The sequence below is a fragment of the Pomacea canaliculata genome, linkage group LG13 (genome assembly GCF_003073045.1).
Source record: "Pomacea canaliculata isolate SZHN2017 linkage group LG13, ASM307304v1, whole genome shotgun sequence".
Taxonomy (NCBI): domain Eukaryota; kingdom Metazoa; phylum Mollusca; class Gastropoda; order Architaenioglossa; family Ampullariidae; genus Pomacea; species Pomacea canaliculata.
Window position 1 is genome coordinate 17,081,412 of NC_037602.1, and position 20,521 is coordinate 17,101,932.

Below are 20,521 nucleotides of genomic sequence, written 5' to 3' on the forward strand. Positions count from 1 at the left end.
CGCGACCTAAATCATTGTTTTCTTCTTATTCTTTCAATAATTTTGTATTTTTTCTTCTTGCCTGACCTCTTGTCTTCTTCTTCTTTGTCCTCTTTCTAGTCTAATTTCTTCACCCTTCTTTCTTCCCACCCTCTTCTTCCTCCTTTTTTTTCTTCTCTTCCCCAATTGTGTCTCCTATCTTTTCACTGACATCTCTTACATTTATATTTCGAGTCATGTCGAGGTCACTCTGAGAAGTTACAGGTACAAAGTTCTCACCTGAGTAACAGTAGATGCCTAAAAGATTGGATTGAATGAGGAAGGGGGTGAGGTTGGAGGAAGGGGAATATATTAGAAAGGAAGAAAAGAAATAATTAGATTGTTTCCACGAGTCAAACAACAGTCGAGCCAACACAAACTCTTCGCCACAAAAGAAGTCTTTGTTTACCGAGGAGCGGGCGAGACAGCCACTCGGAGCACAACGAAGGCAACGTCAATAGAATTTGCTTTCTTGGAGATTTAACACGAATTCAAATGCTTGAATAGCTTTGCAAATTACGGATTGATTGAGTGGCCTGAGAGACCAAAACTTCTCGGGCCTGTAGCGGCGCGAAGCGACTGTCAGAGGGCGGGAGAGAATAAATACAGAGCCGAGTTAGCACACCTGAGGCCCCGACTCAGGTAAACACGCTTGAGTTCGGTCTCGAACGTCGTGATTTTTGTGGACAGATAAAAGTGAATAATGAAGCAAGCGATCAATGGCTGGATATCACTTCTTTATATTTTTTATTAAGGAGGTGGGAGGTCGACCAAGACTGTTAACAGTTGAGCAGCATGGTGTATGGTTATCAGCTCTCTAGTGACGAGGGAAGATGCTCAGCTTTGGAGAAAGAACGGGGCAAGCTCCATGATGACAGTGAATGACATTCTTGTCTCCTCAGTATTTTTTTTTTTTTAAGGAGCGGTGCCTCCTTGCACCATCCTCTCCCTTCTGTTCCTATGTCACTGCTCTCCTCTCTCATCATCATCAGGTAACAATGCCATTTGACTATTCTCGCCATTTCTCACCCTACTTCACAGTCCTCGCTGTCTTGGCACTTTTCATCTTCCGACTTTATTATCACCTTTTTCCTCCTCTTGGATGAGTCCTCGGCTACTTCAACGACCAGAAAGCTTGCTGTCTGATTGTTCGAGCCTTGTGTATAAAATATTTAAAACTGACACCAGGACCGCTGGTGCTGTTCTTGTAGGTTTTGTTACTACTACTTAAAAACTTAATAATTAGTCCTCTCGATCACGAGTGATGGCGTCGGCGTTCCGAGTGGAATTTTTGTCAAAGTCTGTGTGTGAGACTTTCCTCAGGACTGACATACGGACGAACAAGACAAGGCTTGCCATTGTAAAACAGCTTCTCCAAGACTGTCTCGTCAGTCGTTTGGGAATGGTACTTTTTCCAGCATTGTCTCTTACTTTCTGTAATGTAAGAGCTCTTCCTTTCAAACCATCATTATAATGCATGTAAGGTATTTTAGAAACATTTCGGGTAACCTGCCGGTCCCAAGCCGGGATGGAGGAGGGTTGGGCGTGGGGCTAGCAACCCCTTCCTCTAAAAAACAAAAACCATTCAGAAATCGCAAGCATATTTGCGGCCCTATGCTCCACTGGGGGCGAATAGGAACAAGAACAACAAGAAGAAGGTATTTGAGAGCTTATACTTTGCATCAGAGTCGGCTAGTCCTATCCTGGACCTTACTCTAAAATCATACGAAAATGTTGTTTTTTGTTGATTCGTTTTTATTAACTATTACTTGTCTGCCCAAACCAGTAATGTAATACACGTATATAAGTTATGCTGCTCCTTGCTACACACCTTAAAGCAAAATGTAATCAGTATCGTACTTTCTGAAAGCTCTGTTAGATGAAGAACTAGCACGAGGCCACGTCAAAGCGAACAAACTCTTCACCAGCCAATCGCTGATTCGTTTGCAAGATGGCGAATGCTATCGTCATATGAGCATCAATAATGCAGCAACGACACGTAGGCTGCAGTGAAGCAGTCCTCCATCGACCGTAGGCTGTGATCTAGCGGCTCCTTTAACATGCGCTGTCGTGCAGTGAAGCGTTTGAATCGATCTCAACGCCTGCCATGGAGCACTGCCTCCCGTGCAAAAGACTACCTGGCGATAGTGACGTCAGTGAAGATCACAGGACACCGCTCATGCTCACCTCTCGCAAGAAACACACTCACGTACACGCATACACACACTTACAGTCCATTTCGCATTTAACCTCGTGACTAAAATTTAGTAATACACGTTTCGTCTTCTTGGTAAACGAAAACATAAACAAAACAAAACAACAACAACAAAAAAAAAGAACAACCAACCAACAAACCAACCATCTAACCAACAAACCAACCATCCAACCAACTAACCAAAATACCAACCGACCAACCAAAATACCAACCGACCAACCAAAATATTAACCAACCAACCAACCAACCAACCAAAATACCAACCAACCAACAAACCAACCATCCAACCAGCCAACCAACCAACCAAACAAACCAACCAACCAACAAACCAACCAACCAACAAACCAACCAACCAACCAACCAACCAACCAACCAACCAACCAACCAACCAACCAACCAACCAACCAACCAACCAACCAAACAACAAACAAACAAACAAACATCTCCCCTTAAAACCGTAAACTGTACAATTCTGCTACATATTTACGACCCTTTACGCCTGAGTGAATCAAGTACTTAGGCGAGTGTATAACCACTAAGACCATGTTGTCACTCAGGCGCACACGCTCACACGCGCTCGTGCTTATTCTAACAATTGATCGAGTGCTAAGTTCTCCATAATAAGGTCATTTGCTGGGACCGCTTGTAGGGGAAATATTTGAACGTTGTGTTGCTTCAACCGACTTGAATCTGTGAAAACAAGGCAAATAAACAGTGAAATGGCAGCAAAAACGAGACGTGAAAAGACAGATAGATAGACAGATAGACAGACAGGTAGATAGACAGATAGATAGACAGATAGATAGACAAGTAGATAGATAGCATATACTTTGCCTGGGAATCAAAGCTTTTTAAAAGTTTATTAAGCTTAGTTATCCAAGTTACTTTATTAAAAATTTCCAGCGCACCTTTTCTTTCTTTCATACATACCCCATATTATGGTGTAATAACATCTTAGTATAAAAGTGATCAAACTGTTGATGTTCTTTATCAAATTTCAAAGATTTATGCTCGTTGAAAAAAAGACATATACACAGCTCAATAATGAAAACAATGTGTAGGTGCATCTGTGTTTCTGTCATTCTGGTCACAGAAGTTTAGCAGATATCATTAACACTGGTAATGTTGCATAATAGTCACTCTGCACTATGTGCGAACAAATTGTGCTGCTTTCTGATGAAAGTATTGTTTGTTTGTTTGTTTGTTTTTTCTGTTTTGCGATAATTAAATATTGAGCAGAATGTGTTAACACAGAATTTACATAGTAAGCTATGAAGTTTTCAAAAGACGGGTAGGTTGAGAAAGCAAGTGGTTTGTGCTTATCTCTCTCTGCAAGGCGCACCCCTGTGTGGAGGACAAAAACACAAGGGGCTCCGCTCGTGAAGGACCAGATGTCAGGGTGAGGTCGCTCCTGGACGACTTTCTTAAATTTTATTTGGTTGTTCCCTTTTATCTTCTACTCTTTCTCTTTCCCTTTTCCTCCTTTGTGTGTGTGGTTCTTCTCTGTCGGCTGTCATCTAAATAAGTGGAGTTTCCGATAATCAAATGTTCCGATTATAACAGGACATATGGAGAAGTGCCTCGCACGTGCGGCTGCGGAGATCCGCCCACTCTGTCCTACGTCACTCATCCCATCGGCACGTGCCCCCAAACGACGCGCGCATGCGCCGTGGAGGGCCGGTCGCGCGCCTCCCATCTGTTGGGTTCGGGTAGCTTTGTCATGGGTGTTTAGACACGGCCAAAAGCCGGCATTTGTCATCCGAGTTGGGGGACCCCTCCGCTCGGCCAGAGACCGTTGACACTCTACCAGATTGTCGCAGTCACCCGGTTCGGGTGGGGATGGCAGAAGAGGGGGGCTCCTTGATTGCAACTGCCACTGGCTGGCCTGACGGATGCTCAATCAAAGCAAAACTTGTCCAGGGCGTTTTAATTTGTCGGGCTGCAACCAAAACACGTAGTGAGCACTCTTCACCCATCTGCCTTCTGTACCTGTTGTCTAATGGAGAGGCTGATGAGGAATTGACCAACCCGCCTCCTGCCCACAACCACCACCCTCCTTAAAAAAAAAAAAAAAGTCGTGGAGCTGTAAAATAAAATTTCTGAGTCTATGGAACTTCTGTTTCCCCCCCCCCCAGGATCCAGGGAAAGTAGATATTCCAGTTTCTAATTGTTATAGCTTATAGGCCTTTCTGCCATTATTTCGGTTGCACCATTCTTATAAATAAATTAGTCTGTATTTTTTTTAATTGGCTAAAAAGTCTGACAGAAAAGTGAGCACTTCTCTTGAAAGCAGTTTTGAAATACAGTATCAACTCAGTATCTCATCATTCCCGCCTTTTACTACCCGTTGAGGGAAAAGGGATACGCGTTTTCATGTCGCCAACACACCTCTCGCCAACCTTGCATCTCGCCAACCTTACATCTCGCCAAAATTGGAGGCGAGATAACGACAATGTACATCTCCGACTGTCACGTGCATGTCTGTGGGTACCGGTGCATGGTTTCGTCAACACATTAAAACGTTAACACCAAGTTACCAGATGTAACCGATATGAACATCCACTAGCACTCCTATTGTATCTGCTCTAAAACAGTTTACAATCATCAGTGTTTTGCAGAACGCAAAATAATAATAATAAAAAAAATAAAACTCCCTTGCTGAATTTTACTTTCTATAATTTATTCTTTTATAACCTACGGATTTCTTTCTCTTCTGGTTGAAACTGGCGAGTTGGTGTGATATAAGCTCTTCGATCTCTCATACAGCTTCTCTCATACATCCACTTCTCTCTCGCTTTCTCTCTCTCTCAGCAGAAGAAGATGCCCTTCACATTTTGCCCTACATTTCTCAGCAGAGACAGGAATTAACTCTATACAGCCGTAAATACATTATCTAGGAATGTAATTGATTCAACCTACGCATGACTTTGCTTTTTTTTTTTTCTCTCTCTCCTCTTAGTATTTACACTTTTCCACCCGCGAACTGCAGGGTGCGTGATTTTTTTTTTCACTTGAACGCCTAACTTGTAATATATTCTAAGTTAAAACTAAAAACACCAGAGACACGTGTGAGTGTGTGTGTGTGGAGGGGGTGGGGGTGGGGTCAGAGAAATCAGCCGGAAGAAGGTTAGCTCCCTTTTCTTTGTGGGTCTTGCCTACGTAGTCAAAGAACAGCCCTCGGCGTGTCGTAATTGGCCTTCGACTCTCTGAGTCGATTCTTGGCGTAGGACTCACGACTCACGCATCAAATTACACGCACTTGTCTACAACCCTACTTACACACATATTAGGTTTTAAAAGCAGCAGAAGATGCACCTTGCACTATGCCCTACATATGTCAGCAAAATCTCCATGGAGTCCTAAATACCTTCTGTGGGAGTTAAACTGATTAAACGAACGGTTCGTTGTGGGTTTTTGGTCCTGGCAGTATTTACACCTTCACACCCAGCCACGTACTTTTATATTTGAAGCAGAGAGAGAGAGAGGAGAAAAGACAGAATCATTAACCAGGTATGGCCGTTTTTTGTCCTTTTTTTTTTGAATTTAAAGGGAGACAACCTTGCTTCCTATTTTTTTGTAGAATTATTTACCCTGATAATCACACTTCAATAAGTTAAAATACAGCGATAGAGGGGACGATGGTTACTTCTTCTGTCACGATCACCTCCCCCATACACTTTATTATTATTATTATTCCATTTAGTATGACAGATGATCTCCCTTTGCCGTTGCTAGTGTACCGAGACCTTTCTGTGTCACAAGTCTTGTTCGAGTTATTAGAGAGTTTGAGACTCAGCGCTGGCGCGACGCGTACGGGGACGGCAACGTGTAGCGTCACGGGAACTTGCGTGCTACGTCATCACTTCTGCCACAGCCAGCCGTACAGCTACACGGCGCGACGGGTAGATTGGAGTCTAGCGGTTGTGACCAGAACGTGTAAATGGGTCGCTTTATTTCAGCTTTTTTTGCAAGGATAGTCAATATAATTTCAACTGTTCATAATATTTAAATCTTCTGCAATCATACTTTATGCTGGAAATTAAACTAAGCTGCTTGTTTATGAAGTTAAAGCAGTGAACAACGACCATGCCTGCAATCGCTGGTTTATGTCTATTCAATCGTATGTACAAGACTTGCTCAGACACTTTTCGTGTAAAGTTATTTAATGACGAGATAAAACTGTTAAAGATAATAATTATAATTTTCTTTATCATTAGTTATCTATCCCAAAAATAACCGTTAATTAATTTTTTTTTTACTTTATTAACATTTATTTTACATTAACACATTACATTTACATGACAAAATCATCAAAATCATATTCCTTGAATTATAACGAGCATACATAACAATATCACAAACATTAAATAGTGCCAGGCATTTTTTTGTCCCCAACATTTTGTGCAGAACTCTGATTTAAAGTAATTTCAATATACTATCTAGTATCTAACAACTAGCTTTCTATTTCACATATATAAACATTTATTTTTCTCCTTATTATTATTTTATTTATTTTTTGAATATATAAACATTTATTCATTTACCTATTAATGATATGGCATATTCTATGTTTAAGCCATTCACTCCATTGCACCATACCATATATAACAATATAAAAGACATATAAGGTAGTATATGTCAACATGTATGAAAGTCTAGTCACTGCTTAAATTTTGGTCAACAAGTTTCATATAAGGTAGCCAAAGTTGTACAACTTTTTCTTCTTTCATTTCCAGGCGAGCATTAAAAATTTCAATTTTATATCTATATTGCAGTATCTGAATGAATGGTTGCAACTGAGGTGTGGTTTTTTTTTAATCTGCAAGAGTATATGTATAATTTAGCAAGTAGTAAGATTAAATCCAGTACATTGTCTGTCTTAAAGTTATTACTGCATCCAAATAAAACCAGGTGTTCACATAATATCATCCTTGTCATAATCCCACATTTATTTGACACATAATTTTGAAAGTTTTGCCAGAAATCTTGAACACATTTCCAAAAAATATGTTGAATGTTTTCTTTTTCACTTCTACAGTGATTACAAAAATCATCAATTTCTAGACCCATATTAAATAAAGCTATTTTTGTCCCCAGTATTCTATGCAAGACTCTGATTTGGAGCCATTTTAATTTAATATCTTTAATCTTGGCTACTTTCCTGAAGATAATGTGCCAATCTACATTTCTATTTAGTCTTGTATCCCATTTTGAGCAACAGTTAGGCACATGTGTATTAGTTACCATGTTATCATAATACAGTCTTGCACCTTTCTGTACAGATTGAATTACACTAAGAGTTTTATTTGTATCATAGGCAAGCGGTGATGGTTCAGTTGCATTCTCTCTGTCTTGATGCATATATTTCTTTATGGCTTCTATGCAACCATTTAGAGAGACAAAATTAATGTTTACATCATATATCCTTTTAACATCTTGACATGATAAAAAATTACCTCTTTCATCCAGCAAGTGTTTCATTAAATATATCCCTTTGTCTACCCAACTTCTATAAAGAAATGGTTTATTCCAATCTTAATTTTATTGTTACAAAAATAGGCTCTGATATAATCTCTTCAATATGTTTACACACAACACTTTCTCCAAATATCTCGTACGCTTTTAAAACATCCGTCCAGAAACTATTTACAGTTACAAAATAGCCAACTACTGGGCCAAGTTTGTCTAGGTAATTTAACATTTTATGTGAGGACATAATAATCATTTTCCAGCTATGACTTAACCGTTAAATATTTATTAGTACTATTATAGAGCAATAGGAACAACTATCTATAACTCTTGAATAAATATTTCATACCATAGGCAAAAGTTATTTCTTTATGTTATTAATTTTTTATTTATTATACAGTTGTAATATTTATGTTTTTTAATTATGTATATATATTATTTTGTTATGTTGTTCTGTATATACTATTACAGTTATGCCATAATTTAAGCAGTAACCATAAGCAATTTCATCTTTTGTAGCATTTTCATTTAACAAGTTTTGATTGTCTAATAGTTTATTATTCTTAGGAATTATAGTGGGTCAGGAATGAAATGCTGAGAAATTTTGAAATTAAATTGTACTGGTTATCCCTGGTCACTACTAGCATTTGCATATTTTTATTTTACTTTCAGAGGCAAAAAAATTGTCTATGCAGTTACTTCCCCTTGCATTCGCGCTCCCGTCGGCAATCGCTTTCTCAGAACGGGTACGCTTAGCGGCGGGCCCTACCCGTTGCAGTACGCGTCTTCCCTACGCGTCATGAATCTCAAACTCTCTATTTTACCTGAGTCATCATGTAAGGCGGTGTGCAGGAATCTTCAGCGGGGGCGACACAAAGGCCAGTCAATGAGTTGCTTATTTCCATCGTGACACTGATTATCCAGCTCCGATTTTTTTCTTCCTAGTTGCTGTCTCTGAAAGGTCTGATGGGATGCCGAGTTTTGGTTCTAATGATTGGGTAAAGGTCAGTGCAGGATGTTGTCAAAGATGATCTTTGAAGCTGTTTCCCCAAATATGGGGAACTTTCCCCTTCCGTTCTTTAGATGGATACATGCCTGCAAACATGAACATGAACATGAAAGAGGTTAACGACACAGACGGTGTCAAGGCCAAAGGGACAACTAATTGAACATTACCTGATCACACGAAAACTTTTGATCATTACGATTATAGCGGCAGTCCTTTCAGTAACAGCAACTAAGTCTACCTATCCTCCACATGTTTTGATGACGTCACGTGTAACAGCTCAATACTGCCAGGGTGTATGTATCCCTCGCGAACATTCAGCACTGTCACTCTACTCCCTTATCTGTCATCTGCGTCACTGCGCGTGGACAGATGATGAGGAGTGGGTCAACACGTAACAATGTCCTCCGACGTGTCGGCCGGACAAAGGGAGGCATGAAGGGACGACTAAAGAATGTATGGATGGATGATCGCTGCGGGAGGGAAGCGTTCCGTGCTGGCTCAGGTGACACGGGCGGTTTCTCTGTCGTTGTCTTCGCTACGCGTGGACCACCCGCTGCAAAACTCGATATTCCCCACCCGGCCGGCGGTCGCTTCGTCACCTTACAGCGTAACCGCTCCTCCGACGGTAAACTGTCGAACCCATTTCGTTAATCTGGACTGCCCCGTGGTAACGGGCAGTGGTTGCGAGACACACCCTTTTCAATTGCACTTTCACTCAATATATGTCTGTCTCTCTCTTGTCTCATCCCTTCCTCTTCTCCGCGGGTTCGTTGATGGGTGGGTTGTAGGTTTGAATTATTTCAGTCTACCAGTTTGTTTGCTCGAAATATGATACGGTTTTACGAGGAAACACTTTTTAGATAAATGATAATTACATAATTGCAGGGACTTTATTGCATGTTTGTTATTGTCTTGTTCTGTGACAAATATGAAGTCAGTCCAGTGACTTATACTGGTCCTCGACGTGGAGGGAAGTGGGTGGCTGCATTGAGATGGCAGATGATAATCACTAAAGAAACCTTTGGAGAACGGTAGTAAATTTATAGTGGAGTAGGTACATAGAGACTTACGTCTCCAACTGACGAAGTTTTGTACATTACCAGCAGAACCAGCGAGAACCTTGTTTCACCGCGCGCGCGCACACACACACATACACACTAGCGCTCACTTACATTTACAAATGTTCTCGCCCTTGACCACAAGGCTAAGGCAGTGCTGTCAAGAGTTCTAGAGACTGACCACAGACTGGACAGCAGCCGACAGGAAGTAGGCTTACAGCTGAAGTGTGAAGATGACCACGTCACTCCCCCTCCTCTTCCGCAGGAGACAGATGTAAGAACCCTGTCCGGTCCACATCAAAGACCATCGGAAATTGCTTTCAACCGAGAACCTATGTGATTAGTCGAGTCTTCGAGAGAAAGTTCGTCTGTAATTCCGCTATCCGTGTCATTTCCTAGATGACTAAGTGATATCGCTTTTCAACCCCACTTCCCTAGACTAACCCTCCCACTCCTCCTACTTTCTTCTTTCCTTCGTTCACATCCCGATTAACGCCATTCGCGCGCGTGTGTGCGCGTGCGTGCGAGTGTGTATGAGTGTGTATCATCACAGGATGACCAGTCCAATCCTGGGGGGGTGGAATAACATTCTTCCGAGTCTGCACCGACATTTACCTGCCGCGTCCTTGCTGGTCGAGGTCATTTTCCTCTCGTGACCTCTAGTTTCTGCGCATGCGCAGATCTCAGTGTTGATTTTATAAAACCAAAAAAAATCTTTTGATATCCTTTTTCGCTGCCACGCCTCTCATAACAAGAATCTCTTTTTCTTCCTCCGCACCCCCACCCCTACATCCGTTTCTCCACAACATCTTAACCGCACCACGTGGCAGAGAGGACATCGGTTAGTACCACGCCCTGTTAATGTGTAGTAGCAGGACCCTTTCCCCCATCAAACCGTCATATTGACAGGGAAGATCTTACAATCGGTGTTAGTGGCAAAGCGACGCAGATGCCAGCCTTGCACACGGGTGTGGGGGATGGGGAATAGACGAAGGAAAAAATAAGAAAGTGACTCCGAGCCGCTGTCCTTTGCGGGTCCTCGGCTCGTCCTTTCAACCCCTCGTCAGTTGTTGCTAATGGTCAATGGCGTCATTTCAATATCTGCTGGTTTTTCTGCTCCCTATCTGGGGGCCTGATCGCCCCTTGAGAGTTGGTGGCGCTGCAGCCAAGGTGTAATTATCGCTTGAATGGCTTCCGGGGCGGCAGCAGGCCCGCAGCATCGAGCGGCTCCAGGAACAATTGGTAGAAATCGGCAGCGAACGCTGCGCCACCTGATGGCCGCGCCAAAACCATCATTCGCCACCGGATTTTCCGGACTCAGTCAATAGTTTAGCCAGTGGGCACGGCGTTCTGGTTTAATTGAAAGCGTCAAAATTAACTCAAACATTTCCTTTGAGGAAGAGGTGGGCAGGGACTGAGAAGGCTTGATCTCTTCCCCCATCCTCCGCCTCTACCGAAATGGAAAAAAGAAGGACAAGAAACGAGAAGGTTCTCTGAACACCAGGACGACTGCTTGCAAGCGACAAATACGGGCTTCGACTTTTTTTTTTTTAAGTAGACGCTGCCTGTGGCAAACGAAGAAGGGGAGAGTGAGAGAAAGGGGGCTTGGGAGGAGCTGAAGAAGACGAGATCCATTTCTTTCAGGTCCATTCGGCGAGCCCCCCGCCGAAAAATCAACACCTCCTTCCTGTGCTGTTGTAGTCAATGTTTAGCGGAAAGATTCGGCGCAAAGTTGCAGCAAAATTACAGTGGCGGCCCTATGCATTATTCAGACCAGCGAGTCCAGGCCCCCGATCTCTGGCAGGCTGGTTTCTGTATGTAAATGCCATCTCCTTGAGCTATTTCGCTCCTGCGCCATTAGCCATCTTCCGTCTCTCCTCTCTTCCATTACCCTCGTCCAAGCGTTCATTGGCATCGCGCTCTTTTCAATGCTTCGGTGAGTGTCAGCCTCGGAATAAAACGCAGTGATCTCGAACTTTAAAAAAAAAAAAGTCTATGAGGTTTTTTTCTTGTTTAAATTTAGCTGGAATTTGTCAAGGGCACTTTCTTGATGACAGTCTTCGTCGTTCTGCTGCTGCGATGTTGCCGTCAGCACTAGCTCATCTTCACTTCTGCTGTCAGCGGCTGTTGTCGTCGACACTTCTTCGCCACCAACTGTTTTTGTCTCTACCTTCTTTTTTTCCATTACAAAATGTACATTTTTCCCCAGAAATGTCTTTGATCGACTCGCTTCCCTTTACGAAATGAAAGACTTGCACTTTTCTCTTGCAATAGCCACAAGCTTACTTTTCTTGTATGTGTGTGTGTGGGTTTTTTTTTAATTTTTTTTTTTAAGGTTTGCATGAGTATTTGTGTGCATTTGCCAGAAACAGCCGTGGCCAGACTGGTCGCTTTATTATTATCATTACTATTATTACTTCTTTAGCATCTGAATTTTCAATAGAATTAAGGCGATCAAAACTGCCACATCACAAAAATTTATGTCGTTGTCATAGCAACATATTAATTGCATTGCCCAAACCAGTTAAAAATTAAATGCATACATTATTCTTCACCCCAACACCCTTATGCGTATTCTCCCTGTTTCTTTTTTATTTGTTTGCTTGTTTATTTGTTATGTAGAGTTGTTGCATTGGTGTTTCTTTGCATTCGTTGAGTGCCTGCACGAAAAGCCAAATGTAAGAAACATTCAATGCTTTTGTCACGACAGTTAACTTGCAATTGAGAAAGGCTCACATTTTTGTTTAAATAAGTAGAAACGTTGTCATTATTATTATGTCCTCCGTTTTTGTCTTATCCCTCCAGCAGTTGTCATCGACCTCATCCTGAGCCAAACATGAAAATTAAGCTCAAAGTAGCTGACATGTTAATAAAGCATCACACTGTCATCAATTTAGTTTTTTTTTTTTAATCCCCAACAAATTTTATGTCAATTTTTTAATTAATTTTGTTTGGAAAAGAACACACTAAATAACCCAGATTCTAACGTGGGACATCACTGATGGCCGTTGCTAATGCCACAGCTTTTAACACATACTCACATGGTGTTGCCATAACAACGGTTTAATTTGTTTTTACTTTAATCTCGACCTTGACATCTTTCTCCAACGACTTCTTTTAACTGTCAGTGTTTCTAGTAGTACTCTGAACTGGGTCTGGTCCTACTTTAGCGACCCCTGAAGGCTTTACCTCTTCGCCTACTGCTTCCAAGTACGACTCTCTCAAGGCTCTGTTTTCGGACTCTTTATTAAATGTGTGAACATCCAACCAGTTATCCCACAATCCACTGCGTTGGCCTGCAGTATCACATGTATGTTGACGATGCATATCTTGTAGCGCCTCGCTTCTTGGCTCCAGCAGGTCTGCACCAGCAACACACAACAAACAGTAGACTCTCTAAAGTCCCGGATGTCCACCAACAAACTTAAATTAATGACATGGAAACTGAGATCTTTCCAACAGCCTCTGAAAAATAAACTGACATGTGTACCATCCTCTACTATTGTTACTTTTACTTTCTCTAGGGATATACATCTCTCTTGACTAAACAGTCAGGAATGTCGGTGTTGTCATCATTGTCTCATAAATCTCACATCTTTATGTTTTCATCATCAGTTGTGTTTCTTTGTTGCTGACCAGTCAGGGGAGGTAACTCCTGGTGTCCACGTGTACCCCGTTCTCTAAGGTTGACTGTCGGTTTGTTTGCAGTCTTCCGAGCACAGCACATTAAGCTCGCCTCCCCCGGGGAAATAAGCTCTACAGATTATTATTAATTTTGTGTGTAAACCGCTGTGAGCAATTAGGGAACGGTATTCTTCTGTTGTTGTTGTTGTTGTTGTTGTTGTTGTTGTTGTTGTTGTTGTTGTTGTTGTTGTTGTTGGGAACTGAGGTCGTGATCTCCTGACGACAAGCAGGTGAGGATTGCGATCTTGAAAGGCTTGTTTGTCGCAAAATTTTTTTTTAATAAGCCATACCTTTATTAATTCGTTGTATGTCTAAGATTATGACACATGATCATCCCAGTTCTTCACTTCGTCGAGGGTTCAAGGAAACACAAGTGCACAAATGAAGAAAAATACAAATAAACTCAGTAGCATGGTGTGATGGAGACGGGGCTGAGGGCACGTACATAACAGTTGAACCGTAGTGGAGATCATGGTGAAAGCAAAATCAAAATTTGAAATTAATTATCAATGCAAACATGGGAATCGAATGACCGAGGTACATGCACAGTATGTGTAGGTAATCACTTGAAACGTTTGAAATGAAATTATGGACTTCTAAGAAATTAAATGTCAGAGTGGACAATAAATAAAAGCAGATCGACGTATAAACGAAGTTGAGAAGGTATTTTGAGATTATGAAGAGTGGCTTGGTGGATGGAACATATAATAGAAAGTAATCAGCTGACTCGTACTGTCAATTAACAGACTCAAGTTATTTACTTACAATATGAGAATGCGCGGCCTCCTGTGTCCACGTTACTGTTATTTTGTGGGAAAGTGCTTCCACCTCGAGGCGATTTCCCATTGAGAGAATGGGAACGAGAGTAATAATTTTGGGCGCCCGGTAATGCAGGGGATAAAACACTCGCTTGTCACCACTGCAAAGAGAAGCCCCTGGTTCAGATCTCTTCTCGGGACACTTTCTGTAACACCTGTTCTCAGAAAAGGTCGTGGGAGGTTTTCTCTGGGTACTCCGGCTTCCTCTGCCCCTCCCCTGTTTCTTCATAGAGTGAAATCGCTTCTAGATGGAAGCATTCTCCGCACAAAAGCAACTCCCATCCCCACGAAGGAAATGTGGAGGACTGATATGTGGAAGGTAAGTTTGCAATGAGGTGGTGATGGCAATGATGTTGATTTAAATCCATGTTTTGTGAGTTGGAGGCCTGAGAGTTGTTTAGTCTTATGAGTGGCCATGTTCCAGCAACTGATATCACGTGTTCCGTACATCATCACCTGGACCAACATTTTTCCAGTTTTCGTTTTCTAGATGTGTTTGACATTTTCCTCTCCTCCCAGAGGCGCGGCCACCCTTTCCACAGTTTCTTTATTAATAACGCACAGCAGTGGTTGAAGGGGTTACCCCCTCTTCCTCCTCCCATCCCCCATGGCTCCAGTCTTTGCTTGCTGAGGTCTTCAGCGCGTTGCTGACCGGTTACCTCCCTTGGTGGCAGCTTTCTCGCCCATTAGGCTAATGACTTTGAGTTAAGTTTTCCTAGCGGATCGTGGACGAGGTGCTCCGTGGTCCAATTAAGGAAATTGCCACGTGTAATTAGAAATTTCTAATGCATTGACACTCGGGGATCTAGGAAAACATATGGCAGGAAATAAAGGCATAATCGGTGCTGCGGAACAAGGGGAGCCAATTGGCTTGTTGTCAACGATCAGCGAGACGTGTGTGTGCGCGTGCGCGCTGTTCGGCTGAGTACATCTCACTACTGTTTACGTTCTGGACCTGATCGGAGGATAAATAAAACACATGCATGGGATCTAACATGCAAAATAATTTTCTTTCTTTTGATATTCTCCATCCATGTGGTAGAAGATTGTCTCCCCTTCCCTTTCAACCGCCTTCATGTAGACATCTGTAGACGTGTGCAGAGAGATCGATTTGCAAGAGACCACCACAATGACATTTCCTTCCTGAAAGTTATCTAACATCTAGTGCTGAAGAATGACAATTCAAGATTTTTGATGTTTTACGCCGAGTCAGCAACCGAATGCGAAATCCGAACCCACCACCTACGCTCACTGTCTTCGTGTGAAAAACTTCACAGACCCTTCATGGAAAAGAGCGAAAGAGATGCGATAAGCTGACCGGACGGAAAGATGCTTGAAGGATGGATATACCCGTAAGGATATGGTCACGTGCTTGAGTGCGAACGCGAATTACGCAAAATCATGGGGCAACCCAAAGAGTTGTCTTTCCTTTGCTCAACACTGGCGCTTTTCTCATAGTCAGCCCTGCACTCTAGTGGAGTTTGCACAACTTTTAACAAATGGTTAATTTTTTATCGCCTTTCACCTGTCTCAATGGTGGATGTAGGTCTGCTGCTGTGTATCTCTATGGTGGATGTAGGTCTGCTACTGTCTCAGACCGGGCCACTACGTCAGTGGTCAACGGCGGTCGATGGCAGCCTTCATAGCCTACGTCACTGGTCCGACCGGACCGTCTGAAGCCCTCACAGCCTAGTTCACAGGCCCACGACGGTCGACTGGCCAATACACATCGATTAGACCGTTACAGCAGACGTCATTGGCCCACAATGGTCGACCAAACCAACATAATGTCCAACAACTACGTCATTTAGCCGTGAGTGGGCCATCGGTAAAGGACCAAAGGCTGTCATTATATAACATGACATTTTTTTTTTTTTTTGTCTACGAAGCCCGATGTCAAGGATTTCTGGACTTCAGTCTACTGGTAACAGAAATATTGTCCCGTCTCAGCTGGGATGAGGAGCATAGACACCGAAACAGAATTGTTCTGTATCAGGAATAAAAAGTTAGGAATGTAATTATTTTCTTTTTCGGGAATGTAGCGGTGACCTTGGTTACTATATAAGGTCGGGTGCCGGACAGGTGGATCAAAAGGTAACAGTGGTGATTATTTCTCTCCGACCTGAAACTAATGGAGAGACAGTCGCTAACTCCACCCACCAGCCGCCATATTGTTCTCCTAAATCAACACTTAGTATTTCTTAAATATCCTGAAAATTAATTTCCTATTTTTAACAAACTGTTCATATTGCACGTTTTTTCTTTTCTAGTTCCAATATCAAACTGAGGAGGCCGGCATTTGTTTCATGTCCCATGTTAGTTTATATGACATTACGAGTGGTAAGATGGCTACGTGGTGGCTTCTGTTTTATTACAGCGCGTGCTGGGTCTATCCAATAGTTGCAGACCTGCGATTCCAACTCACGGGATACCATTGCCTTATTAGTTCCAATATGGTCGAGCCTGCCAGGGTCTATCCATTAGCAAAATCAGTGGCTACGAATCCTGTTTCCCACACAACAACCTCAAATTGAAGAATACAATAGGACACAAGCGGTCATGTTTATGACTTTTATGGTAAATATTCCATTATTCTTGCAGTAGGCGTACAGTAGGCGTCTACAGTATCTATGCGATGCAAGACAAACTTTGAAATTCTAAGAAAGGGTGGGGGTTGAAAATACCATGAAAAGCTGAAACAACCAGCTATTAGACCATAAATCCGTGTCCATCACCGGATCACACAAGGATGGCTTTACGGGTGCAGGCCAGGTCGATATCGCTGGGTTTTATGGACACCCGCTGGGTCAGCACTCAAATGCTTCAAGAATGGATCACTTTCGGAAGTATGAATACAAGAGAGCGCGCGCCCACACGCACAAACGAGTGCTTGCTAAATCAGTTCCGCGGATACGGTAGCATGGTGCACACAGAGAAATGTAACACTGGATTAAACATAATTACAAATACACTCCCCTCGTTTCGTGGGAGAGAAGAAAACCAAGCCCACTTTTTCATCTGAATTTTGACACGTCACACATCGCGCGCTGTGCCGCGTGCGTCGCAGAGGGGGCGCCATCATTGGCAGCGTGAAGAGATCGACAGCTTCTCGAAACTGGAAACTTCTTCAGCCAGACGAAAATGGATCGGGGATGGGGTGGGCGACGGGCTCGCCTGTAAACTGTTAACTCGCGCGTGTTTGCTCACTGGGCATGCTGTTCAATCACGCTTCAGGGTCACAGTCGAGTTCTGATCGAACCAGCTGAAAAAAAAAATGGTGGGTTGTTCTAAAAGATACTCTAACTGCATTGATTCATACATCAGGCTTTCAGCTAAAATGACGAATAACCATTTTGCAGATATCGTTGAGGCCATATGGAGTTTAAATGCCCAAACCTTGAATGGTGACTCATAAAATCGTTTTATACTTGAGTATAATAAAAAAAAAATTTCCAAAGTGATGGGCATGTATCAGAGAAACCTTAAGCTGCAATTGCGAATAAAGTCAATGCATTCATAAGAAAAAAACTACTTATATTAACATGTAATTAACATTACAATAAATTGTTAGAACTGTTCCTTTTTTCGTCAATTTTAAAAAGTTTATATGAGCTTTTTATTTTTCCTCTATACTTAAAGCGAAAATAAGCAGTCATCCTTTTCATAAAAATCAGAACATTTTTATTATCTCTGTGGTTTGATGTTTAGCTGTAGAAAATCATGTGAAGAAGTCAGGTTCTTAAGACCTACTATTTCCATCACCCATCTATCTACAGGAAAAAAAACCACGAGTGCCTGTGTGAAGATGTGACTGTCAGTAATTGCGTCCGTGCTTACATGTACCATTAAAAGTCTTTAAATTCTACAGAAATATTTGCGACTAGAAAAAACTACGTGACCAAAAAGCGATGACCTTGTTTAAGAATAAAAGTGTGTGTGGGCAGGGTGGGTGGGTTAGAAATGTATGGTTTTAAAGAAATCTTTACTCCACTGAGCAGCTTTGAAACTATCACAATTTCTTGTTATGAAAAACAGAATTGAAGATTATGATCACAAAATAAAGTACACATAGTCTTATACAATGTCTACTGAAGCTCTCTCGCTGCTTGGCTTCAGTAAGATGTTTAAACTTAACTGAGCCCACAGTTTTGTTTTACAGAAAAGCTTTTTAAAATCATAGCATTTTTATCACAATCACAACCTATCAAGACAACCTTATTTTCTGTTAGACTTGGGTTATCTCATTCAATAAAGACACATCCACACAAATGAGTTGTAGCTATAAAGACGTTCATATTTGGGAATGTGAAGTATATTGGAAGTGTTAGCCTTCAAGATCAGACTAAACAGACCATGTAAGCCAACAAAATCTAAAAGCTTCCTTAGATGCAGATATACATTTCACAAAGCATTAATAAACAGAGATCAAAGATCAAGAACTCCTGCCCTTGAGATCAGCCTTTATGTAAATTCTTAGGAATGTTTTATTTTTGCATCTTCATTCAGCAAATGCAGTTCCTCAAGCTTTCTTTAAAAGGAAAAATAAAGAGCTAGTTTCTCAGTCGAGCCTGAACCTGGTTCACTAAATAAGTAATCTGTTCTTCAAATTTTCTAGCTTCATTATTGTTCGTGATGACCACATCCCATTCCACTCCAATATCCAAGCCACATTCTGATTCAACATCATCCACACCTGCAAAATTAGGAAACAGATAAGCAGGTAATCAATACAAACAAGAAACCATATGCTTAATTATGTAGCAAATATCCTTGTTGTTGCTATTTGAGCTGTCAGTATTAGTATTATTTATGGTGGTGGACAGATTGGGAGACAGAGGTGGTAAAAGGGAGATAATATATTTACCTTTCGTGAAAACATATCCTCTGGCTTTGCGCACATCCTCATCAGCTGTGACACGGACAGTTATAACTTGTTTCCTGAAGTTACTGTGAAAGTACTGTAAATCTGACAATCGACGTGCATCACTAACAATCCAGACTGGCCGATCTGATCCCTCGCCTTGAGTAGCCAAACGACAGAAGAAAGATGGGTCCTCAGTGCGGCGTTCTTCTCCCCAACGAATCATGTCCATGCGATATTTCTCCTTGTATTCTGAGGCATCCAGAAGCCTGTCAAAGTCTAGATTATGTTCCTTGATAAATAAATAAACACATCTCTTAACATCTGCAGACGTAATCGTTTCAAGTTATGTTATGTATGTTAATTCACATAGTGTATGTGAGTCCCCAGAAAAACAGAACAGACATGCATAAATATTATGCTGTGAATTTGTAGAGAATGTTGTTTGCTTCATCAGTTACCAAAAACTAGAATATAGTGATGAATGATGATACTGAGAATGAAAAAAAATGTATCTGTGTGCATTAATGACTTCTAGCTGAACAGCACAATTTATAATTACGTACTTTTGCATACTGATATTTCAAGGGGCCTGACAACCGGAATATACAGCACATGTCTGCCCCTAGCCTAGTATATGTTAAGAAAAAAAGGATAAAACACAGAGTTAGAAAAATAATGTCATCTTGCTAAAACTCAAAAGTTACTAAAAATAATGAACACTTCTAATGTTTTCTTTAAAGTGTACATAAAAATTATGTAAAAGAGCTCCTATAATCAAGTAAAGAAAATTTTGTCTTGGGGAAGTGGGGTACTGAAAACGTAAAAGTTTACGTTGGAGGTCACATCCTGAAAAACATTTTATAATTATATAAAATGTGATGTTTCGTTGCTACCTATGATCAAGCATTTGTGGTATACTTATATGAATAAAAAAATGAAATGACTATAATACAATATATGGGCACCTGTTCTGAACGACCGAGGCAACGTAGTCTTTCCCCGACTTCCTTTTACCACTTAAAACAATCACAGCTGCTGGTGCCGTCATTTTTAGTGGTGGTGTGGAAACTGACGCTCATTCCATTATATCACCTGATGCCACAGACTGTGCAGATAAGCAAACCTATCGTTTAAACCTTAATCATGATGTAGCTTGATTAAAGTCGCTAACAAAGAGAATTCAAAGACATCTTGAGAATCTTCGGATTTCAAACGTTAATAATAATAATAAGAGAAAAAAGTTACAGATAAACGTAGATTTGAAGCGATAATTAAAAACGAAAGAAGAGAACAGGAAGTTGCTTTTTACTCTCAAAACAGTGTTAAAAAAAGACTCACACAAAATGCAGTCTACAGAAAAATACAAGAATGTTATAAAATATTCAA

General features: G+C 41.4%; 1 protein-coding gene across 1 annotated transcript; it reads right to left on the reverse strand.

Annotated features, from left to right (window-relative positions):
- Positions 1-18,550: 18,550 nt before the first annotated feature.
- LOC112554646 (phosphomevalonate kinase-like) lies at positions 18,551-20,448 on the reverse strand. The gene is made up of 5 exons (XM_025222575.1): positions 20,381-20,448; positions 20,101-20,240; positions 19,699-19,762; positions 19,136-19,424; positions 18,551-18,964 (listed from the first exon to the last, which is right to left on the reverse strand). Exons 2-5 carry the CDS (start codon positions 20,181-20,183, stop codon positions 18,822-18,824), a joined length of 579 nt encoding a protein of 192 aa, XP_025078360.1. The 5' UTR covers positions 20,184-20,240; positions 20,381-20,448; the 3' UTR covers positions 18,551-18,821.
- Positions 20,449-20,521: the final 73 nt, after the last annotated feature.

What these genes read in the sequence shown, in the direction of transcription:
- LOC112554646 (XM_025222575.1), bottom strand. Translation starts at nt 20,183, where the DNA reads ATGACGGCACCAGCAGCTGTGATTGTTTTAAGTGGTAAAAGGAAGTCG. An exon ending in GCCTCGGTCGTTCAGAACAG is followed by an intron (nt 19,763 to 20,100) that starts GTGCCCATATAT and finishes AACATATACTAG; the next exon opens with GCTAGGGGCAGACATGTGCT. An exon ending in TGAAATATCAGTATGCAAAA is followed by an intron (nt 19,425 to 19,698) that starts GTACGTAATTAT and finishes TTATTTATCAAG; the next exon opens with GAACATAATCTAGACTTTGA.